Source organism: Pituophis catenifer, unplaced genomic scaffold (genome assembly GCF_029215685.1).
Source record: "Pituophis catenifer annectens isolate HBS135680 unplaced genomic scaffold, rPitCat1.0.hap2 SCAF_1, whole genome shotgun sequence".
Lineage (NCBI taxonomy): Eukaryota > Metazoa > Chordata > Lepidosauria > Squamata > Colubridae > Pituophis > Pituophis catenifer.
Window position 1 is genome coordinate 39,133,957 of NW_027256881.1, and position 23,988 is coordinate 39,157,944.

Genomic DNA, 23,988 nt, shown 5'->3' on the forward strand with positions numbered 1-23,988 from the left:
TAAATGAAAGAACACAAAAAAACCCAACCAACTTGATAGCGATCACATAACACCCTGACAAATGTCCTCCTCTCAGCTTTAATACGTGACATCAAAAATCCTACTGTGATCTGATTGGCTCATTGCCAAAATAAGATGACACTTGATTGGCTCTCTAAATACTCATGTTCATTGGCTACAATCAGATGAAGGAAAGCTACCTGATATCAACCTAAGCAAGTTGTGCTTCCTTTTTCTGGTTATTTGGCTATAACTTTTGATAGAATACAGATAATTGAACAACCTTTGTTGCATTACATTCTTGATTAAATTATCTTTCAATTGATATATAATTTTATGGTACTTCTCCCAAAAAAGTGGTATTATTAGCCATCAAACTTCAAAAATACACTTTTCCCAAAAGGTTTCTACAATTTTAGCCACTACTGTAGTACTGCTTGAAGACCCTTCTACAAGAGAATGTATATCGAAAGTATGTGATAAAGCTTGGGGGGGTGGGGGTTAAGTAGAAGTATGTTGCTACTACACACTTACCCAGTAATTTAACTGGAATCATAGAGCTCAGATACAAACATCAGTGTTATTAGTACAAATGTTTATTATTACTAGGTTCAAGATGTTCATAAAAACTGATTGCCAGTAACTTAAAATTAGTCAACTAATTTTCTTTATCTTAATTTATTCTTAATTGCCCTCAGCTGTTTCCTTCTTCTGTGGCCATACTCTACTATCCAGGGTTGGAAGGCAAATAGCTGATTTGATGAAATGATCCATTGATAATGATTCTTTTAAAATTGATTGTTCATATTATTTAGACCTTGTTAAATCATAAGATCAAAAATAACAGGAAGGTTATCTAGTCAAATATCTATTCCTGAAGCACAGTGGATTAGCTCTTAGCATGCCTTTCTCATGCACATTAATTTACATTTATGTATATGGGTTACTGTAATTAATACTAGTGTATTATTAATTAATTATTAATAGTGTATTAAATTAGAGAAGAGCTGCTGCAAATTTGTAGACCTTGAAAAAGTTTCTCACACAGGAAATGCTTCTGAGAAGTAGAGCTATGTAATAAATGCAATATCTAATTATATCAGTTATATTAATTTACATGTATAGTCTTGAGAAGTACCTTTTCCTCCTCGATGCTCCGCCACTCCACTATATGGGTTTCTTTCACTGTCATTAGATCGACTGGGTGCCAATCAAATCTTCCTCCACAGCTTTGTCCCGCCTACTCCAACTGCGCATGTCCAGTCTTTTATTTTTTCATATAATTATTCATAAACAATCACTTCATGAACTAGATAATTAAAGTTTATATTTTATTGTTATAAACAATAAGAATAGACTTCTTGTATCTGTATTTCAGCTTCCTAACAAAATAATTATAGTTATTTAATAATAGTGATAATGTTGATAAAAAAAAAGAAATGGAAAATAAGATAACTAGAAAAAGTGAACAGATAAAACACTATATCAAAGAGATGGAATATTAGAATACTAATTTGAAGAGTTTATTTTGATTACCAGTTTTGTTTCTCTGAACATTAATGCATATGAAATGTTTCTTACTATTTTTCAGTGCATGCTGCAATTTTCCATATCATTTGTTGATTTGATAGGACTGTGTATTGTGCAGTATCGGATAAGTGGCTTAGAAGAAGGGGGTTGGAGAGCTGAACTCACTTCCTCTGAATAGCTATCAAGTAGGCTCTGGAGCTGGCTAGACTGATAAGATGTTTTCCAGGAAGTTGTTGTAAAAGAAGAGGTTCCTGTGTATTGTATTGTCCTGAAAGTGACAGGTCACCAGGAAGTGAGGGGCAAGAGTAAAGCAGTAGATAAAACCTCAGCATAGTGTAAGGATTAAAGTACTGATAGAAAAGTTACATCCAGCTAGTCTTTGGTTCCCTTATAAAATGGAACAGTAGCATGAAAATGGGGAGGGACCTCTCTCAGTGTTATTCAGACTTAAAGAAATCCTTATTTCTCTTCACCTGCATTTCACATACAGTTTTACAGCTCTATATGCCCACACATTTCTTTTGTTCAGCTAGAGTAAATCAAATAAAACATAGAGATTTTAAGGCAGAATAAAAACATTAAAATTTGTTTATAAGAAATAATAGTGGAATAAAAATGGGAAATGGTTTTAGGAATTTATCATCTTCATCTCAGGGTGCGGGAAATGCTTTGCAGTGTTTTTATTGGATTACCACAGGGACAGACAGAGCCAAAGTACAGTAGGATCTACCAGTATTTATTGCATATCTTCTAGTCAAAATATCATAGCAAGTAAATTGATTTAAAGAAAATGCTGTGGTTTCCATTGTTAAAATCAGCGATCAACACCATTTATTAATATTAATTAATTGAACACTTTTATTGAATCTCTGTGTGGCTTTGGTAGTCACTTTGAAAGTTTTGTCAGACCTAGAAAAATTCCAGGTATAGATACAATATATGTCCAGGATAGACCCTTATAGTGCAATAAATTACTTTACAGCTCCCTTTTCTGTACTTTGCTCTGATTAATATACCCATTGTTCTAATGAAAAAAAATAGACCTCATAATTTCAAAGTCTGCATAAAACTGAGGTCTATATCATGTTATCCAAAGAGTAAAAAGCTATTACAAATATGAGTTCTTTTTCTCTTGCAGACCCCATAAATAAATATAACTTCCATGAGTCTTGAAAAATATGTTTATATTTGTATAGAAACTTTTATTGAAGCTTTGCCGTGGTTGAATTTCTAGCTGGAAAAAATTAGAAAAGTTAATCATTGCTATCTCTCATCTTTCCATTTGCCAGTGAAAGAAAAGCTTGGTATCACTGTAAAAGTTTACAGTATCCTTATTAGAACAGAATTAAATGGATTGTGCATTCACTTTTTAAACAGAAAATAAGTTTCCATAGAGATAGTGGGAATTTCATTTTCAGGATATCAGTTTTACGGTATATGGAATATTAAACAGCAAAAACATTTGAGGTACATGGTGTTGGTAAATGTGGATTATTGGAGGGCATGTTTATTAAATTCTTCCAGAATAAATTCTGAGTGTGATTGAGTTCAGAATGTAGTCAAAAATTTTCCATTTTAAAATGCTATAAATTAATTGAAAAAAAGGAAAAAGAATTGTAGTTATACTGAAAAACAAACAAAACCCGAATTTCAATGAATGTTGCATTCTTGCATTTACTTGCATAAAATACTTTACTGCTTTGTCTTGCTGATAGTCTTACAAACTGTCACTCAGAACAAGCAATTGTGAAGTTTGCCTCAGTGTATGGCTGATAAGAATAGATGCCCTAAAACAGCCCCCCCCCTGCACAAGGGCAAGCATGTGCACGTGAAGCTGCAGTTGCGCAAGTAAAGGGCGCTTGTGTATGACGCTCCATTCACAGGTGCACATGCATGCCGCTTGCACAAATGGAGCTATTAGCACACTCACATGTTCCCCCCCATGCCGCTAGCTGGAAAGGTTAGAGGCTGCTGCCCTAAAATATTCCTCACTGAGGGCCACTCACCCAGGCAGCCTGATTTTGCTCTTCAGAAGTCAATTTGGTCTTCAAACCCTAATATCTCTTAGCCCTGAAAACATGTCTGTAAAATACTGGTAGTCTTCATCTTACAACCATTTGTTTAGTGACCATGTTACAATGGCACTCAAAAAATTGACTTATTCCTCGCACATATGAGTGTCCCAGCATCCCCACAATCAGGTGATCAAAATTTGGGCACTTGGCCACCAGCATGTATTACGATGGTTGCAGCATCCTGGAGTCATGTGATCGCCATTTGAGACCTTCCTGTCTTCCAGCAAGCAAAATCAACGGGGGAAGCCAGATTTACTTAACACCCCCATGATTCTCTTAACTGCAGTGATTCGCTTAATAACCTTGGCAAAAAAAGGTCATAAAATTGGGCATGATTTATTTAACAACTGCTATGTGTGGCAACCAAAATTTTGGTCTCAGTTGTGGTCATAAGGATTACTTTTATGTTACAAATTGCCTTTTACCCCCCTAACAAAGATAGGAAACTCATTATGGTTTCCTAAATTGTGGTTACAAAATAAGATTAGATTATTCTGCCTAGAAAGCAAAAAATTGTGATAGTTTTTGCAAAGTTTTTTTTTAAAATGCACAAGTATATAACTTCTTTTGCAAGAAGTATCAATTTTGTCAAAGCTGAAGCTATAAGGAAAATGGAAATATGTTGGTATTATTACAGTACTATGTTTTTTCTTCTCAGAGTAAGAATGATTTAAAGCTGCTGTGCTTTCATTTTCTGGTGAAATAATGAGAATTTTCACTGATGCATATCTCTTATCCACGACCTAAAACTAGGTAGTTCTGCTATTAAAGTAAATCTTTATCTACCTTAAATTTAAATTTAACTTTCAGTCCTGCGGTGCAGTTTCTAAATTGTTTAAAGAATCTATAATATCATTTGTGATCCAAAACATCATTTGCTAAGCTATGTTAAGATCAGTGCAGGCAGACTGTTTCTACAGTTAATTTAGTTTGTGGGCCCTTTTCTTCAAATTCTTGTTTAATCACACTAATTTAATTCAAGTCATGTCGTTCAATAGTTATTGGAAGATTTTGTGTAAAAGTGTTTACTTTTTACTGTCTTTACTTTTCTCTTACTCCCCCAACTTTGCTAATTATTTAAGCTTCTGTGATTCACCTCATTGCTTTCTTTTCCATTCATCCTGTAGCACGGGCCTGAGTTGCTCATGCATCAATAGTCTTTCTTTTTTCTGCCTTAAATCCTGTCTTGATTTAATTAAGAGTTGGTGATTGAATGGTAGCAGGATCTATTTCTTCTGAAACTGGTTCCAAGGGCCTCTAGAGAACTGAGAATGTGAATATTTTTTCTAATGTTACTGGATTTATGTGAAAATATTCATTAAGCAGTCTAAAGGAGTTGCTGTTTGCTGAACAAGCTAAGATTATAATTTATTGGGTATCAGAGTGCTGTTTTGTATTTAAAAGTTGTTAAAAATCAGGAACTAACGAGTAAAAACGTGTAGCACATTGTTTGATGTTAAAGATTACTAGTGATTGTTTGATGTTAAAGATTACTAGTGACATGTTAAATACTGTGTACACTATTAGATCCAGTGATACATAGAGTGATTATCTGAAAACAATAGGTACAATAAATTCCTATTCTGTAAAGACACTTTATTCAACATTGATATCTGGAACAATGGTATACTGAGTGGCAGAATTCAATCTCCTAGAAAGAAATCAGAAGGTGTAATAAATTTAGCATAGTTTAGATCCGTGTGATCCAGGGTTGTTTCAAGTTCCTAAATGCAATGCCTATAAGCATACATATACTACCAACACTTTATTTGGTGTCCTTGTAAAAGAGTATGAGCTAATTACTTAAATAAATTGTTATGGAAGGTTGTTTCCCCCATTCTCTGTTCTTCAAAGGAGATATTCTTCAATTGGCCTTTTACAAATACCATCAATCCCCTTTTATTGAATCACTATAATTTTATTAAAATTATTTAAAAAAGTAAATCTTCACTTCAAGATACTAGCTTATGAACTATAAGGTCACATTGAGGTGGAAGGAGAGCAACAGCATGGGAAGAGGGAAAACGGAAACTGAACAGCTATGCAGCAGAGCAAGGCTTGTCCAAACAAACAAAATAATTGTTTTACCCATATGTTACCAAAAAAAATGGCAGCAATAGATAAAGCGATTCCTCTTTCTTACTCTGTGTGAGGTGTAGTGTTGTGTTAAGTTTCATTCACTTATTTGATGGCATCAGTAGTACTGGATTAAGAGGTCTCTGTCGTCTTTGCGAGGATAGACGAGATCTTGTGCTTTCATCTTATTTTTTATTTAGAAGCTAGGCTACTTCCACACAGCCACTATTTAGTGACTAGTTCCTACAACACTTTCAAAATTTCACATCTGTGCAAAATTTTAGAAAGGTAAGCGCCATCTTATATTGTTGTATTTTAATGATCTCTTTTTAAATTTTATTTAAACATTTAAACAAGTACATTGAAGTTGGGCAGCCAATAAATTTTAATAATAATAATTTTAATAAATCAGATGCCAGTGTTTGCATTGGTATAATGAGGATGTTAGATACTAGTGAGTCAGACTCAGACTGATTCAATTTCTGTGTGGACCAATATTTTTAATCTCAACCTGACCTGGGCAACAACCCACAGTTACTGCAGGGACATTCCAGTGATACTTTTGAACCCATCCATCTATCCCATCGTTTTCATGTTCTTATACTTCCAAGATGTAAGATGAAAGTGTAAATTTGCTCACTTTTGTTCAAAATTATACACAGCTTGAAAGCATTTTATTTTCATGAAAGCAAGGAAAACTTTTTCACTGTACCTTGATTAAAAGTTTGTATGCCAGGTACAAAATAAAATTGTTTAGGAGCCAAATCTGGAACGAGCTCCCCCCGGAGATACGGAGGATCCCGGATCTACGCACTTTCCACCGTGCTTTGAAGACACTCCTATTCCAGCAGGCCGGCCTGGCCTAATTTTCTCCCCTTCTTTTAAATTTTTAAATTGAAATTTTAATTCGTTTTAAATTATTGGGAATTTTAATTGTCTCGGGCAAAAATTATTTAATTTGGTTTTAATTATGTTTTTTAACTTTTGTATTCATGTGTTTTATTTTGTGCCTGTTCACCGCCCTGAGTCCTTCGGGAGTAGGGCGGTATACAAATTTAATAAAATAAAATAAATAAATAAATCTAGTCATTACTACTGTAGTTGGACTTCTTAACCAGAAACTCTAGAAGGTATCTATATACTACTAAAACTCTTGATTCCTGTAATCTTTAACTGAGTGAAACAGTGCTGAATGCTCAGTGAAACTAAGCAAACCGTTTTGAACCTATGCACCTCAATGGGCTAATTTATAAAATGCCTCCAACATTCGGGACCCAGGACTCTTTTGGAATTGAAATTTGGCAAATTTTATAAAACAGTTTATGTCATAAACATTATCATAATAGTTTGACAAAATTGAAAATGTCATAAAATATTTCCTGCACTGAGTTTGACTCTGCTACATAGGCAGATATATATTTTCCAGTGAAGGCAGTACATTAAGACTTCTGTTATTGTTGAAAGCTTTGAGGAAACTGGTACGGAAGGAACTTCTCTGAAAGGATGACCCAAGGGGTAATGGGTTGTCTAGTAAGCAAATCACAGTATACACTAGGTAATTGCTGCTGTTACTCTGAAGGTTATAAAAGTCTACTTATAGTGTTCATTTATCAGACTCACAGCACAATCTAGCCATGTGTCAGCTCCTCTAGGTAGACCAGTCCAAGCAATCAACTCCACAGGAACATTAAAACTACTTTTATTGAGACAGAGCCATTTTGGTCCAGTGGTTAAGGCACCATGCTAGAAATCCTAGGTTCAGGTTCTGCCTTAGTCATGAAAGCTAACTGGGTGACTTTGGACCAGTCACACTGTCTCAGCCCAACCCACCTCACAGGGTTGTAGTTGGGGGACGGGGGGGGGGAGAAGGAATAAAATGCATCAGATATGTTAGCTGCCATATTTGTAAAAAAAAAAAATAAAGGCAGGATATAAATAAACAACAGAATTCCACAAGTCTTATTGTGCTGTACTTTGCCCTCTTATAGTTCAGTGAATTAGGGAAGTTTCTTTACCCCTTATCACTTTGACAGTGGCGCTTACATATGCATATCTCTTCAAGTTCATCTTCATTACTATCTACATCAGGCCAGGAGCGATAATGTATAACTGAGTATCAGTGTACCGATGACACCAAACCCTATGGCATCCCATAAAACGGCACCACCCAGCTGGAACCACATATTGAGGAAGGAGCAGAACCACTCTAAAACATTGCTTTTGATCTGTAAACTTCCTGTAGGCAATGTAGAAAGTTACCATGGCCAATGATATCAAAGGCTGCTAACCAGGAGGGGTATTCTATCCCTAGCAACGATTACCAAGTAGAGCAACCCAGTCTTGGGCCTATGCCCAGGCCTGAAACTAGATTGAACATTGTCTAGATAATCTACTTCATAGGGTATTTTGTGGCTGAATCCCTACCAGATGCTCAAAAGCATTTTAGAGAAGGTTGGATTGATATTTACTAAACTCAACTAGATCCAAAGAGAGACTCTTAAGGGATGGGGATATACCACAGCCTATTTCAAGACTGAAGGCATAATCCCTTTCCAAAGTTCATAACCTTTCATATCTGGTACATATAGCATAAGAAATGCCAAATATTAATGCTTCAAAGGAGTTTCACAAAATATATTTCCATATAGTTATTTTAATATCAAATGTGTATTTTTCCTAAAAGCCTTAAAGTTAATTAACTATAATTTAATTAGTCTGGCTGTTCCTATAACTTGAGCTTAGTGCAAGGCAACAAGAAAAAAAATCTGACTGCTTGCTTTGCCTGCAATCCTGCTTTCTTACTTACTTAACTCTTAAAAATACATATATTTAAAAAAGCGTGCCTTACATATTAAAGTCTCTTGCTTTAGATCTTTTTTGAATTTTTTTAAAGAAACAATGTTTTTATACATGAATGAATTATTTCAACTTCAGAGAAGAAAGTAGATGTTCCTGATGCCTGGGAGTAATCTAATATGATTCCACCCCCCACCCCACCCCCAAGTGGGTAGCCTGCTAGGAGTCTCTACGACCTTCTGTGATAATGAAATCTCCAGATGGTGCCAGAACATCCGGTCCTGCCTGTTGTGGGGGCAGTGACGAAAGCTTTGTTTGTTTGCTAGGGTAGCAGAGAGGCTGGAGAAATCAAAGTAACAGTGTAAGTGATTCTATAAACAGATCAAGCAATATATTTCCTTTTTCTGACATTGCTTATGCTTCTTGTCTCTTAAACTATGGTTGCTGGATCCTCTGCCCTTGCTTATTCTGGGCATTTTGTGTCCATTTAGAAACCTATGAAAAAGTATTACACATTAATCATTTTTAAATTGGATAATTAAGACAAACCTTTCACCTTAATTTATTACAATTAAGTCTAGTAATATTAACAAAGAACAGAAGCATTCAAATCTATCTCTAAAGTTAGAATAGAATAGATACCAATGGAAAGTTTACATATAAATGGTGTGAACAAAGACTTTTCAGGGAAAGATCTATATTTATGTGAGGGAACACCATATTGCTGATAGCTTTCCAAAATGTTGCTGTTAAGTATAGGACATGGCAAACGGTAGGCACATGGCAGAGAGTAAAGTGCAATATCTACTTGGGCCATGCAGTGCTTCAGATTCAGTCTTCAAAAGGTACTTCAGCGTGTGCAGGAGGATAACATACCATCTGTCTGCAATATTTTGAAGCAACTCCCTTTCCCCCAAAATTCTGCAGCTGTGCAGCCTCAATATCCACTGTATTTAGGAAAAAAAGCATGAGGCACAAATGCCAGACTTGCAGAAGAAGCAGGAGGTGTGAGGAAGGCAATGTTATGCAGGTAACTAAAAGCAAAGTAGTGAAGGCCCCAGTAGCTGTTTCACATTTAGGATTTTTTTAGCCCATTGTCTAAATGTGCTGAAAGTTAAATCCTTAATCCACTCCTGTATTTATTCTTGCCTATTGATCCCTTGGGAGAACAGAAATTGGTACATTTTCTCCCATTCTTTCCTTGGGGGAATTTTCTATTCTCTAATTAATTTTACAAGCCAATTTTGTCAAATTATTTGATTTCAATCAGGTTTAGTTGATTTCAGACTTCCATAAATAAAACTTATTATCAAAAACTTAGTATTCTGTTACTATAAACATATAGAACTCCCAAATGTCTTCATGCTATAATTACACCAAAGGACTGTTATAATTTTTTTTTTTTGAAGGAAGAGGTACACTAATAGGATATAAAGCTCAGGTAAATTCTTTCCAAAATTGCTTTTCTATGTTTGGAAATTCTCCAATACCACATTTGATACAGTGGCTTGATGTGGCTTGATCAATACATTTTCCTATTCCACCTTTGTTTTCTTGGATTTTTAACAGTTCTGGTAACAACTCCTTGGGAATTCAGAATTTTGCAATTATTTAGAGACTTTGGTTGTCTTAATAAAAGCACTAGCTTGAAATAGATTTTTACTTTTTATATCACCATTAACAAAACTTTTTCAGTGATTAACAATATTCTTTTTTTATTTCTACAGCCCATCTCCAGAAGAAGGCATGGGAGATGAATTTGATCTGATGGATCACTCAGACTTGTACATCTTAGACTTCAGTATGTGAATATTTTCTCCTCTTTAACTACTTTACTTTGTTCAAACCTCTTGCTTTAAAAACATGTCTGAGGTAGAGCTGGGCCAGTGAAAACACTATCTGTTGTAGATGTTTTAGTTTTTCCTTTATTGGATATCGTGTACTATATATTACTCTTTTTTCAGGTCCCAGCTTAAAAACGCTGTGTAAACTGGCAGTGATCCAGTACAATCTGGACCAGTCTTGCCTCCCTCATGATATAAGGTAAAATATCCTTATAGAGATATTTCAGTATCTCTGATCAAAGAGCCTTAACAGTGTAAGTAGCTGCCCTAGCATAGTATTGTGTGCTCACTGAGAGAAACTCTACAGATGTTCTGACAGATCCAATTTGAGACTTCAAAGGCACATACTCTGCAATTTATGCACTCTGCCCGCAGACATTTATGGAAGAGGGGAGCAACTGGTTTTCACTGTGACTTTATGACAAAAATTCCATAGCTTATACACTTTCTTCCAAGAATGGTTTGCATCTTGACACATCTTATCACTTTTTTGCCATCATGGTTTATAGCAGGTCTCTGTGCAGTGAGCATGGATGTTTTTAGTGTTATCATTTCTTCATTATTCAGAGATTGTTGGAAAACCTTGCCTGTTGCTCTACTGTACTATGCTTGTGCCTAAGACAGTCATGGCTTGTTGTTGGTAGCCATGGCTAGGGGAAGCTTTGTACAGATTCAGCCTGTGAGCCAATTGCATCTATTCCTGGATTGGGAGAACTTGCTCATGGTATTCACCCTGTAGTTCTAGCTAATGAGTTGCAACATGCTCTACAATGGGACTACCCTTAAAGACCATCCAGAAATTATAGCTTGTCCAGTTTTGAGTAGTACATGGTTTGCGCATGTAATGGTGCTGTAGGAGCTGTGCTGGCTTCCAGTTTTTTCCTAGGTACAATTCAAGGTACTGATTGTCTATAGCAGAGGTATCAAACTTGTTCACATCACGTGGCATATCGTGATGTATTGCAACATGTTTTGCCATTGCGGAGCAAGGGTGGGCATGGTCTGCATGTGACGCATCCGGCCCGCGGACTGCAAGTTGACACCCCTGATCTATATGCTTCTAAAAATCTGATTCTTGTAATCTTTAACTGGGTGAAACAGTGCAAAATGTTTTGAACCAAGGTACCTCACTTGGGTTAGCTTACAAAATATGTGCAAAATCCAAGATTTATAACTCCTAAGGAATTGAAATTTGGTAAATTTTATAAAACATTTTATGACATAAACATAAAATGTTGTAAAACATTTCCTATGCTGATGTTTGACTGTGCTATACAGTTCAACATGAGCTATTTTCAAGGCAGATACATCTCTGAATGAATCCCAGCTTTTCCAGTGAAGGCAATATTCTAGAAGCTCTGTTATTGTTGAAGACATTGAAGAATCTGGGTAAGGAATTATCTCTGAAAAGATAATCCAATTGGACATAGGTTGTCTAATCACCCTTAAAATTCTGAATGGTATAGGATCAGGTTAATTGAGGGACTGCTTCTTCCTGAAGGTATCTACCCATTCCACTAGGTTTGATAGAGTGGCCCACTCAGATCCCTTCCCTTAAATGTTGCCATTTAGTAGAACCTAAAGTGCTGAGTAATGGCCCTGCTCTTTGGAATACCCTTTCATCTGAAATCAGGCAGACCTCTACTTTTTTGATCTTCAAGTTCTGGCTTTTCCCACGAGCCTTTGGGTAGTATGAGATTGGAGCCCACTAAGTGTCTAGCTTTTTTCCCCCCTGAATACAGTATATGAGAATGTGTTGTGCTTGAAGGCATCAGGAGTAACTTTTTTATTTGGTTTTTATTGCTTTGCTATTGCACATGAGCACCCAGAGAAATGCTGCAGAAGATGGGGCGGGGAGGGCTCTATAAATCTTATATAAATGAAATAAAATAAATCCGATCTGTTGTCTTTTCAGATGGGAGCTTTCAGCAATGACAACGAATAGCAACATCAGCCGTCCAATTCTCTCTTCCCATGGATAATTTGGTGTCATGCTCCTGGCTGCCTTCAACTCCTTGCCTTGCAAATGTCACCTTCTGTCTTCCTCCCTGTGCATGAAAGTTCAGCTTATTCAAAAAAAAAAAGGAGCACTACTTCAACACAAAGATCTCTTTACTGACCAATATTGGGAAGGTTTTTTTTGCCTATCCCACTGCCACACTAGTTGCAGCTATAACTTTGCCAAAACCTTGATTTAAAGGTAGCATGCACGCAGAATCAGATAATGCATACTACAAAAAAGAACACCAGATGTGTTTTTGCTCTCATAGCTGAAGGTTACATCTGACAGCTATCTACTGGTATAGTATCTTTTCATTTAATAGCGTCAAAAGAAATATAAATCTCAGGACTGTTACAAGACCAGCATATGTTTCATATGCACTACAGAATCAAAGGTGAACAAAGCAAGGACTCATCAGAATTCAGCTTCTCTATGTCTCAGCAATTTTGAGTGCCTAGCTCTCAGTATTAATGTAAGAACTGAACTGGTTCCCTATCTTAAGCCATTTTCTTTGCTTCTCTGAGCACAGAAAAAAATTGCCTAGTCTTACACATTTTGGGGGTTGACCAGCTTGTTTTCTGCAATGGGCATCCGGACGATCTCCATATGATACTTAAGCACTTGCCACTTTTACAGTGGTAGAGATCAGAGTCTTCAGTGGAAGAAAGTAGGATGAGGACTATCTGGCCAAGCAAGGAGTGGCATCCAACATTCTGTAAGACTGAATCATTTTTTTTTTCTGCGTGTTATGGGAGTATTCATCACAAGATCTGAAATGCTATCACCCAGTTTAATATGTATAAGCAAAAGCTCTGAATTTATAAATACCAGGGTGGGGGAAGAAAAACTGTGTCAGTACTTTATATGGCTAGAGGACAAGTGATGGACTAATGCAGAGGGTATGAGGATTTAGAGTCTGCAGTCCACAAATTAAGACTCTAATTGAAAAAAAAATGTATAAATTAGTGGCTAAAAGGAGGTGAGCTGGAGTGTTATCAGTTCAAATCTTGGTGTGGCCATGGACTTGCTAAACACTGCCGGACAAGCCACACTTGATTTCAACCTCACATCAGAAATATAGGAGTAACCCTTTCTTGCCATATGGGAATATTGTAACAATTACAATATACAATAAGTGAAATGTTTTGAATATTCAAAAGTGCTATATAAATGCTGCATATTTATTAAAATTGGGTTTCTTCATTACTCTTATTAAACAAGGTTTTTAACTAGTCAGGGTAATCCAAGTGCCTTAAAATTGTCTAATTCAATTGCTCCATGAGATTATTTAACCTGGGATCAAAACAGCACAATATTTATGTTAATCTTTTGGGGGGAAAGCTATTTACTGCAAGGTTAATTTCATCTGTCCCCCAATTAACATTGTGTGTTGTGATGCATGAATAAGGTGGCCTTATAAACATAGCAGTATAAGAAAAATAAAAGTTAATATAGGCAGTGTAGTAAACTTATATACATGTATGCATAGATTAGATTTCTTACAAATGCATGTATATTACATTAAAGATGGATATGAACGAGGCCAACACAAAACCATATAATAGAGGCTTTCTGGTGCACATGCAGCTTGTTCCTCAGTTTTTACTTCTATAAAAAGTGTACAAGTTTATCACTTGGTAAAAGAATAAACTGTCATAGAGCTAGGCACCTCAGGATAATTTTTCTATCTTAAAACATAATGCAGTTCATATGTCCAACTACCCCTGACTTTATGTCAGAACTAGGCAATGTTTATTACAACATGATAAAGGACTGATCCAGATACCCTGTCTGATTTTTTTCAGTTTTCTTTTACCATATATCTTTCATTTTTTGAATGGACTTAGGTTAAATGAAAGCAGAATGTTTGTAGGCTGACACCTCCCCCCCCCCCCCGGATTAATCATTAGTTGTCTCACACAATTCTTAAAAAGTATTATCAATTGTTCTTTTCAGATTTATCTGAAAAAAGTACAACTTAGTATATGGAGAATCACAACCTGGTCTGCAAGGCAACCTATGGAGACGCTGTTAATAGTCTTTTTTGAACCAAGAAGAGGGTTTTTTTTTCTGTATTTGCTCAACAATGGACAGTTGAGTTAGGTTAATAATATTTTTATTATAGGAAACAAACTGGGTGCCTTTTATTTATTTTCAGTATTTTTATCTTCAGTTATGGACATACTGTGCTTTTCTCAACCATCAATTGTTCAGTTTTGTTTTTACTTTCAGTTGTCAATTTTTTAAAAAAAATTCTTTTCATTGGAGCAATTCTGAATTGAAATTAAAATATAACAGAGTGAAATGCTTGTTTTGAAACCCTGGCTAGCTTCAGTAAACAGATTATTTTTCTTTGTGCCAACATAGCTACATCTGTGACTCAAGTTACTCTGCCTCAAATTCAGGCAACAGGAATATTAGTTTCAGGTGAATTTAATATTGATTACCTGAATTTATGTTAGTGGACAAATTCCTGTTTATTTTTTACTCCACTTGGTACTCTGAGATGTATTTGAGATTATAACTCCCCAAATTCCAAAATAGCATAATTGAACATGTTTTCTGGGAATCCTTCTAGTACCAATACATCTGGAAAGTATGAGATTAGAGAAGGTTAGAATTTTTAGTTGCATTATCAAACTACAAATTCCAACTTTTGCTTCAAAAAGAAAGGGGTCTGTGTAGTATGCACTTCTACTTCAGCCCACATAATATTTATGTTGAAAATTAAGTTCTTACCATTAAAAAAAAGAAAAAGCCAAGCCCATTTGAAAAATAAAATAAAACCAGTGTTTATTGAAAAGCGGGGAAAGTTAGTGTTAAGAGAGTCGTAAGGAAAATTGTCAGTGGGGTTTGGAAAACAGTGCACATGCTCATAATGTGTTTTGGAATAAAGATTTCACAACTTTAAAAATAGAACAACTTTGAAGACTTATGAAAATGGCTTGGGAGAGACAAGTTACCTTTTTTGGCTCTGCTAAAACAAATGTATCGTGTACCGGTATTTATTGAAAAAAGAAAAAGAAATAAAAACTTACAAAACTTGCTTGCCAGAGATGAAAGTGGAATGAGCATCAGAATGCTTCTTCCATGAGACCAATGCTTCAAGTTGAGGACATTTTTCCCAAGTTCTGGCTCACTGCACATTCTTGCAGAAAGATGCACGCATCATAACCTGCCTCAGCTTCGTGCAGTGCAGAACACTGATATATCAATAGTGAAACAAAATCCATTTGCCAACTTAGTTGCTTTTGTAAGTGGGCAGGCATTTTGTTCCTTCCCTTTTTTTCACACCCACACACCCACCCCCCCACACACACACACACACACACACACACACAAAACACAACATTTTTTAAAATAGGTAAATACTGGAGAAGTCTGAACTCTGCATCCTTCTTGGGAAAGTTTAAGAAGAGGAAGCTACTCAACATACTCCTAATAAGCAGGAAGGTTTGTGCACATTTTAATTAGCAGTCCTTCCAATCCATGCAATTTTAAAGATCACATTCCTAAAATTGAAGTTTTCAATATATGCTCCTCACAGTTCTCTGATTAAAACATCCCAACCTGAAACACATTTCTTCTGGGGAGATAATATCAGGATGGAGGAGGCATGACTAGAATATTGTCTGATCAAGATACAGAACCCGTAGCATTGAGATTCAGGCCTTTATATTATTTATAACTCTAAATAATAATTACAATTGCTGGTGAAAACTGGCACCCAACCCACGTTTCAGTGTCAGAGCTTGAGTATAGAATTTATGGAAAGATTATGAGAAAGAGCTGAACTTTTATTCCTATAGAAGCACCACTTAGAATAGTCAATTGAATGAAGAAATACTCTATCAGGGTATCCAGTCCAGTGCTCTGACACAAATGGTAAACTTACCAGGCATGGAAGCTCATGGGAGCCTAAACACCTTTATATATAAAGAGATAGAAACGAGCACAGGAAATCCCGGAGTTGTTCATTTGATTTATATTCCGTGTTCTGCCGGAGGGTGCCTACAGAAGGTCAGGTTTTAAGTCGTAATAGACATCTTTAGAGAGGAAAGCCTAATAGGAGAGGAAATCTCATAATCTTTGAAGAATAAACAGAATGAGCAGTGGATACTTGTTGAGAGAAGAACAAATGACCAGGGGTGAGGGGAATGCAATGGGAGGATCAAGGAAAAAGACAATATGAGAATTTTTAAACACATTAAAGAATTTTTTTAAAAAAAACTATTCTTCTAAAAGAAAATTTGTTTTGCAAGTACCACTTGGGTGACCCAAAATTCTGACACAGAAAAGGGGGGAAAGCTTTCACCTTGCTGTCTCATTCTTAATTTCTTACACCTCCATTACTTTCTTTTCCCCTTAAATCACATCCTAACTAAGCAAAGCATCACTGAGTTTTTGAAAAGTAGAACATTAGGGAAAAGTCTGTTGGAGAGTATGAATATTAGGCATATCTGTATCTACAGTAGTAATTCTTTTTTTTAAGTGGCATTCTATTAAGATAATTTTTATAAACCATAGGGTGAAAATGGCATTAAACCTGGGCCCACATTTTATGAAGGAAATTCTGAACTATAGATAATTTTCTGCCCTCAGAAAATTGGGTAGATTTTCTCCCTCCTCAGCCTCTGGAACAATTTGTAATTTCTCTCACTGAAGAATCCACCTAAATGTTCACTCAAAAGTTATCAATTAAGCCCACTAGATTTGAGCTTGCCTTCTGAGGTAGCTGAGTCTTAGTTACTGCAGCCTCTCCTCAAAAGACTTGTTTTTGATATTCTATGCCCATCTCTGAATTCATTTCAAAATCTCTATATTAAGGATGGTCAGATTTCATTGTTGTGAAATCTCCTTTTTTACTAGAGTCCTAAAACCAATTTGTTCTAGTAGTTAAAGCATCAGGTTAGACAAACCAGGAGATTATGAATATTAGTCCTGCTGTAGGCCTAAAAAGCCATGCCTAAAAAACAAGGTTGCTGTGGGGAGAATAGGAAAAGGAGGAATATTAGATATGTTCATCACCTTGAGCTATTTATAAAATGAAGGTGGGATTAAAAAGAAATCTAAAAAGATTATTAGATGGAGATGAATGCTAAACCCAGTTACTTTGACCACCAGAACCTAATTGCCTATTGGTTTTTTCACACATACATGTTCTCACAACCTGATTATTAGCAGTAGTAAGAGAAGAAAAAGTGACTATTGCCATTGCAAACAACTGAAAGTCATAAATTCTGACCTGTCTACTTCAAATCACCCAGAAACCTATTACTCCTATTCCATCTTCTACTCACCCTTCTTTTATATACTCTATAGTTCAAAATTATACATGTAACTAGATGCAGCTTTCTGAATGAAGAACAAAGTGCCACGTTGACATTGCAGGATTTGGAAACTTTCATTCTGTAAATCAAATTTGATTAAATTTTGCTCCAGCAGTATTTTCCTACTCATTCAAGATATAATTCCGAGTTTGTTGAGCATTTATTGTATAATATATAAATAGAATATGACACTTTTCATGCTAAATTGTTGCCCATATGTTGCTTCTCTTTTTGGCGATACCTTGTTATAGTTATTTATTACATTTATATCCTGCCATAATCTCACAATTCTCAGTGACTTTTTGTTTCAAGGTGAAATGCTCAACTGTTATGTATCTTATGTCCAGTATATATGCCTACAAACATATATATAAATATTAAAGCACCATGCAGTATTTCGGTAACTACAACTGATAAAGGAAACCTGAAAATCATTATTGTAGGGTATTACATAGTTAACATGACAAACACTTGCTTGGGATTTAAAAGAGAAGGGGAGGCTTTTGCAGATTAAATGAATGTAGCAGGCCCAGGATAGCTCCAGCAGTGCATAAATAGCAGAGAAGCTCAGGTAATTATCCTGTCTTTATTCTTATCTGCAAATTTGGAGGATAAGCAGCTGGTGAAGCTTTTTCTATGCTGATTTTTCATAATAGAGTCTAAGAAACATCTTTCAGATCAACATAGTAACCATTTTATGTGATCATGCAGTGTTGATTTTTTTTTAAAAAATACTGTGAAATATAGTCTGGTTGCTAACAGCTCCAGAAGAAAATGCAGCAAACGTCTGAGACCTGTTAAGACTATGCTGCAATTCAGTACAACTTTATAGTTTTGGACAATTGCTGTTTGAGTTTCTTCCTTGGCATCTATGTTATCAGTCATACTATTTGATATTGCTCCTTTTTCCTAAACAGCATCACCAAGAGGCAACCTGTTATCAAATAATATTTTGTCTCTCATATCTTCCAGATGAGCTAACCATCTTCACAACAGCAATTATGCTACCATTTTGTTGATTCATTTACTTCACTGTCTTGTCATTTTTTAATTTTTTTTCTACAATGTCAGCTTGTTCACAGGGAAAATTATTAAGCTGCAAATTATGTAATACCCATATATACACACTGACAGGCATCATGCTACCATTCTCTACCCAGGTGTCTTCTAAATGAATTAAAAGACAGGTTATCATGTATATGATTCACCTTTTGTAGAATGTCCGGGCCCAACATAACAAATGGGAAATTCTAGAAAATTCAGACCCAACGTATCTGAAAAGTGCCTAGACTGGGCAGGCTGCCCTCACCAAATGAAAAACAAATGTGTACAGAAAAAGGTTGGTCACTATTTATTTCCTACTGCTCATCTTGTCTGCACTTAAATTGCTTGAGTCTGCACCTTTTGAAGAAGAACAACTTTATCTATGCTACTAGCGCTGCAGATAAAAGCCTTGATTCTGAGATGTATTTGCTGTAGTTTTATGTTGTTTTTGGAGACGTCCCTACCCTAGGGTGTTTAATTTACTATTATCTAGTTTGCAAAGCCATTCACTACATTAAAAACAGCATGGTTCATTAAAACCCATAAACTTAATGGATTCAAACATAGATCAACAGCAGGGGGAAGAGTTTCCACTGAATCAAGCTCAGTTCCTAGTAACTTCATGAAGATGTCCTTGCTGTTTTCTATGAAACATACAGAAATGGTTCTCTGGTGCCAGTTTCCAGGATTCTTTTCAGCTTTGGAAGTTTCCCAAATCTCCCAATCAGGCCTGATGTGAGCAAGGTAAAAATAATTTTATTTGTTTCCTCCTTGGTCTATAGAAAGAGGCAAATGTTGAGTGCAACAAGATATGAGGAGGAATCTCCTTCCGAAAAATTGGGGTGACTCCTCAGAAATTAATCACATATCCACCAAAAGAGAAATTCTTGGTAAAAATGTGCCAATATCTGAGCATAAAACACATTACTCGTTTGAGGGGCTGTACTTCCAAAAATATTTGAAAATTTAGGCCTTTTCCATTTAAAATGAGGTCTTACACTGTATATAAAAACATACTGATATCCAGTAAAATTGTTGACAGAATCTCTACTGACTAATCAAAATGCAAGCAGCAGCTTTTGCACCTACTACATTTTCAAACAGTCTTCAATGGCACTCCCCATGGAGTGCCTCACAAGGGTCTTCTGAGAAATTCACTCATGTTTATTTTGACTCCAAACAACAATAGAATCCCAGGCTGAAATGTGTGGTTTTTTAAAAAATTCAGAGTCACAAAAAGTTTCCAGAAAGCAGAAGGGAGGGTTAGGGAGGCACAATATTCAAAATATATCAGGAATTCATATCTCAGTTTTAGATGGGTAAGAGGCAAAGGTTTCATTATTTTGAATAAAAAGAAAACAAAGAACCTTAGGGATTACACCTTTGCTAGTTTAAGGTGCTGTATACTCTCTTATAGAACTGCATTTCCCAGATATGCCTTGAAAATGATATTTTATGATGAAATCAGTTTAATGCTGGATCTCTTGTACAATTGTCCCTTAAAAATGGGACAAATCTTTTATTTTTAAATTTGGAAACTGAATTCCCAAGTGGTGGTGGGAATACATTCCAAAACTAGAAATAGTAAAGCATAAAATATGTAGAGATCAGATATTTTTCCTGATTTTTCTCTTTCAAGAAGCAAGCTATCTGAAAGGAAAAGATAGCTCTTATCAGAGGTGTGAACTTTTGAAATTATTCAAGTTCCTGGGCTGCAGGTTACTCATTTCTGCCTTATATCATCAAAGTGCCAGATACTTTCCTGAGATAAATTGAATAATACAAGTTCAAACGTTGCACCTTTATTTAAAAGACCTCAAAGTAGTAAGGGTTCTCCTTTATACCCTTCCCTGGGCACAAAGAATAAACGTCCCTGATAATCTAAAGAGAATTTGTCAGCAGAGCAGGGGAATTGGGAGATGAGAGGTGCAAACATTATAGATAAGGTACCACTGATAATGATTGCCATATGTGACGAAATGTAACTTCAGCAATACTGCTATCTAAATAAAAAAGGAAGGAAATGTAGATTCTGACACAAGCACAAGGAAATAACACAGAACCAATCAATAAAGTTGTGTTCTTGCTTATAAGTTGTTATCTGGATGGAGCTTTCCTTTGTAAAAAAAAAAAAATTGCCAGTATACTAATCTTAACCTAGATCACTCAACTTGGTTTTCAATAGCTGCAATAATTTTAAAATCACAAGTTTAGTTGGTTTTGCACTTTATGCCTGATTTATATAGAATATTATGTCAGATGTGGATAATGATGATAGTTGGATTTGCAAATGCTAATATAAAACATAAATCATACAAGCCACATTACAAAATAATATGATGGGTGAACTCAGTCTATGCAGTGAACCTATTTGTCCCTTCTGTGATGACTGCTTTTCATTGGCTGTCAGATGGCAAGATCTCAACAGGAGGAAATAAATTTTAAATTTCCCTTATTGGATTCTCATTCATTGAGTCAACGAATCAAATATCTATTGTTCTCTTATTCCTTTCCTACTGTCTCAGCTGCAGAAGAAACTTTGGTTGAATGTATGTTAGAAACAGTAAAAAAAAAAAAAAACACCTCAGCCTATAAATAAATCAATTTATATATTCTGTATTGAACCTAAATTCAAAGCTCAAGTTTCAGAACACAAAATAACAGAAACAAACAGTAGAAAAAGTCAGCTGAATAATTTACAGTTTGCAGCTATGAGCCTTTTTTATATGGAATTTGACATTTCATTGAACAGAATATTGTTAATACATGATCCTAAAGTATGTTTGTATGTCTGTGCATTAGAATGCTGTTGGATATCAAAATCATGTGTGGAATCAAAAGCAAAGCAAGGTGGCACTTAGTCTATAGAATTTACTGGCACCTAAACTTTAATACTGTACCCAAGTGTCACTGCAAGAAGTTGGATGTTATTCTGCTATATAATCAGATGATCAGGTTGTTAATACTATGTCCAACTGATGACACAGGCTTATCACAAATGAAAAAGGAAATTGCACACTGTCACTTTGTGCACTTCTCCTCAAAGATATTAACCTTTTGTTATTATCATTCTGAACCGTTGCCTGAAATGAATGGGCATGTGCTGTTGGTTACAGGGCTTCATCAATTCCAAAGCCACCTTTTGTAAGCTGTAAAATAGCAAATTCAAATATTTTATTTGTTATAAACATTCTAGACTTAGCATAAATCTCTAGTGCTACGATTCACTGCAGAAAGATTAGACCCATTAGATCAGGGCTGTCAAACTCACGTCGTCATGGTGGCGTCATGTGATGTATTGGGACTTTTTTCCCCTTTGCTAAACCGGGCATGGGTATGGCCAGCACGTGACACATCCAGCCCACGGGCCAGGAGTTTGATAGGCCTGCATTAGATTGTCCTCTCTCAGGGACCAAGGGACTTGGATGGGTTCCAGAAGGATCTGGGGGTTGTTCCTACTGTTCTGTATGGTCATCCAAAGTCTTGGTGGCCACTTGGAATAAACTGAGTTTTTGGATTTGATCATGCCCATACAACCTTTCTCATCTCAGAGAACCCTGCATTGTTTATGGTTTAAGGAAGAGCTAAAAGAGAGAAGAGCTGAGAGAAATCAGAGAAGAGACATCTAGAATGGCACTGGCACTTGATGAGTGATGAACTTGACAGAATGTGAATTAAAGCTGCTATTAAAACCTACCTGGTGGCAATGAGGGGGTGAAGCATCATTACTCCTCCGCTCTTATCATAAATAGCTGCTCGGTGGCCATGTTTGGGTGACAAGAGCCTCCCTGGATAAGGATGGCTTGCAGAACCTTTTGCAGGGCTGTGTGGAGGAATTTTCCCAGCATCCATCAAATAAAATCACATTTATTCTCAGTTTGATGCTGGCTTTGTTGCAGGTGTAATAAAGACGCCTAGGGAAGACTCTAGCCCTGCTATCTAGGAATGGTTTGAACCTCTGGGATCAGAGAAAGTGGTCAGGGTCCTTAGGGCTGGGAGCCAGGCCACCTGGTCTTTAGATCCATGCACCCTCCTGTCTGGGGAAAATGGCATGGAGTGTGTGTCATGTGAGTGGCTTACAATAATGGATAATGTTTTATTGAGTGAGGGGATTGTTCCTTAACTTCTTGTGGCTCACTCCCTCTTTAAGAAACCATTGCTAGATCCCACTATACTAGACAGTTTTTGCCCAGTATCTAATCTCCCTTTTGGGGAAAGATGTTTGAGAAGATTACTGCACAGCAGCTTCAGGGGGTCTTAGCTGAAGCAGATTATCGGGATCCCTTTCAGTCAGAATTTGAGCGGATTTGCTTTCTTTTTTCAGGCCAATTTCAGGTAGTGGTGATTGGTGAGGAGAAATCCTGCGTTCAGCCTCTGCTATTTGGGGTATTGTAGGGTTTGATATTCTTCCTCTTCCTCTTTAACATCGAAATGAGGCTGCTAGGTGAGCTGATCCATTGCCATGGGATGAAGTATCATCAGTGGGTTGATAACACCCAATTGCACCTTCATCAGACATTATAATATCTCTGCCTTGGTGAATTAAGTAACGTTATGAATAGCTTATCCCATGTCTGGAGGTTGGGAGGGTCTGGATGGGGAACAACAGGCTCCTGCTGAACCCTAGCAAGACTGAGTGGCTCTGGGTTTTGGGGCCTTCCAATTCTAGTACTTGTCACCTTTGATGCTGGATAGAATGGCACTGGCCCAGACAGACCCTGTTTGCAATCTGGGGGTCTTCCTGGACTTGGGACTTCTGCTAAAAGAGCAAGTGGCCATTGAGATTAGGAGGCCCTTTGCACAGCTTCATATGCACCAGTTGCGCCCTTTCCTAGATTGAGAGTTCTGCTCACTGTTACTCATGCTCCAGTCACCTCTCATTTGGATTTCTGTAATTCACTCTACATGGGATTGCCCTGGAAGCGTATCCAGAAACCTCAACTGATTCAAAATGAAGCCATGCGGACAGTCATGTTTGCCCCCTGAGCAGTACATGTTAACACATCTGTTTGCAAGCTGCATTGGTTGCTAGTCTGCTTCCAAGTCCAATTCAAGGTGCTGTTTTTGATCTTTAAAGCCCATCATGACTTGGGACCAGGTTATGTGAGGGACCGCCTCTCCCCAATTACATCTGTCTGGCCCATCAGGGCTGGCAAAGGAAGCATGCTGCATGTCCCTTCTGTGAGGGAATTACATGTGGGTGGGTCTCAGAAGGTGGAGTTTCTTGCCCTGAAATAAGTGAAATTAACTCCATCCCTCTCAACTTTCCACAATTCCCTCAAGGTCTGGCT

The 23,988-nt window shown here is 36.5% G+C and overlaps 1 protein-coding gene across 5 annotated transcripts in view; it reads left to right on the plus strand.

Moving 5' to 3' along the window:
* Positions 1-15,273, plus strand: part of KLHDC3 (kelch domain containing 3) — a 46,573-nt gene extending 31,300 nt beyond the window's left edge. For 4 of the 5 annotated variants that reach the window (XM_070932307.1, XM_070932310.1, XM_070932308.1 and 1 more), the window contains 3 exons: positions 10,205-10,278; positions 10,442-10,520; positions 12,237-15,273. In XM_070932307.1, coding sequence (XP_070788408.1) covers positions 10,205-10,278; positions 10,442-10,520; positions 12,237-12,303 — 220 coding nt within the window. In that variant the 3' untranslated portion in view covers positions 12,304-15,273. The remainder of the gene's footprint in view (positions 1-10,204; positions 10,279-10,441; positions 10,521-12,236) is intronic. The other variant, XM_070932311.1, reaches the window with a different exon arrangement.
* Positions 15,274-23,988: the final 8,715 nt, after the last annotated feature.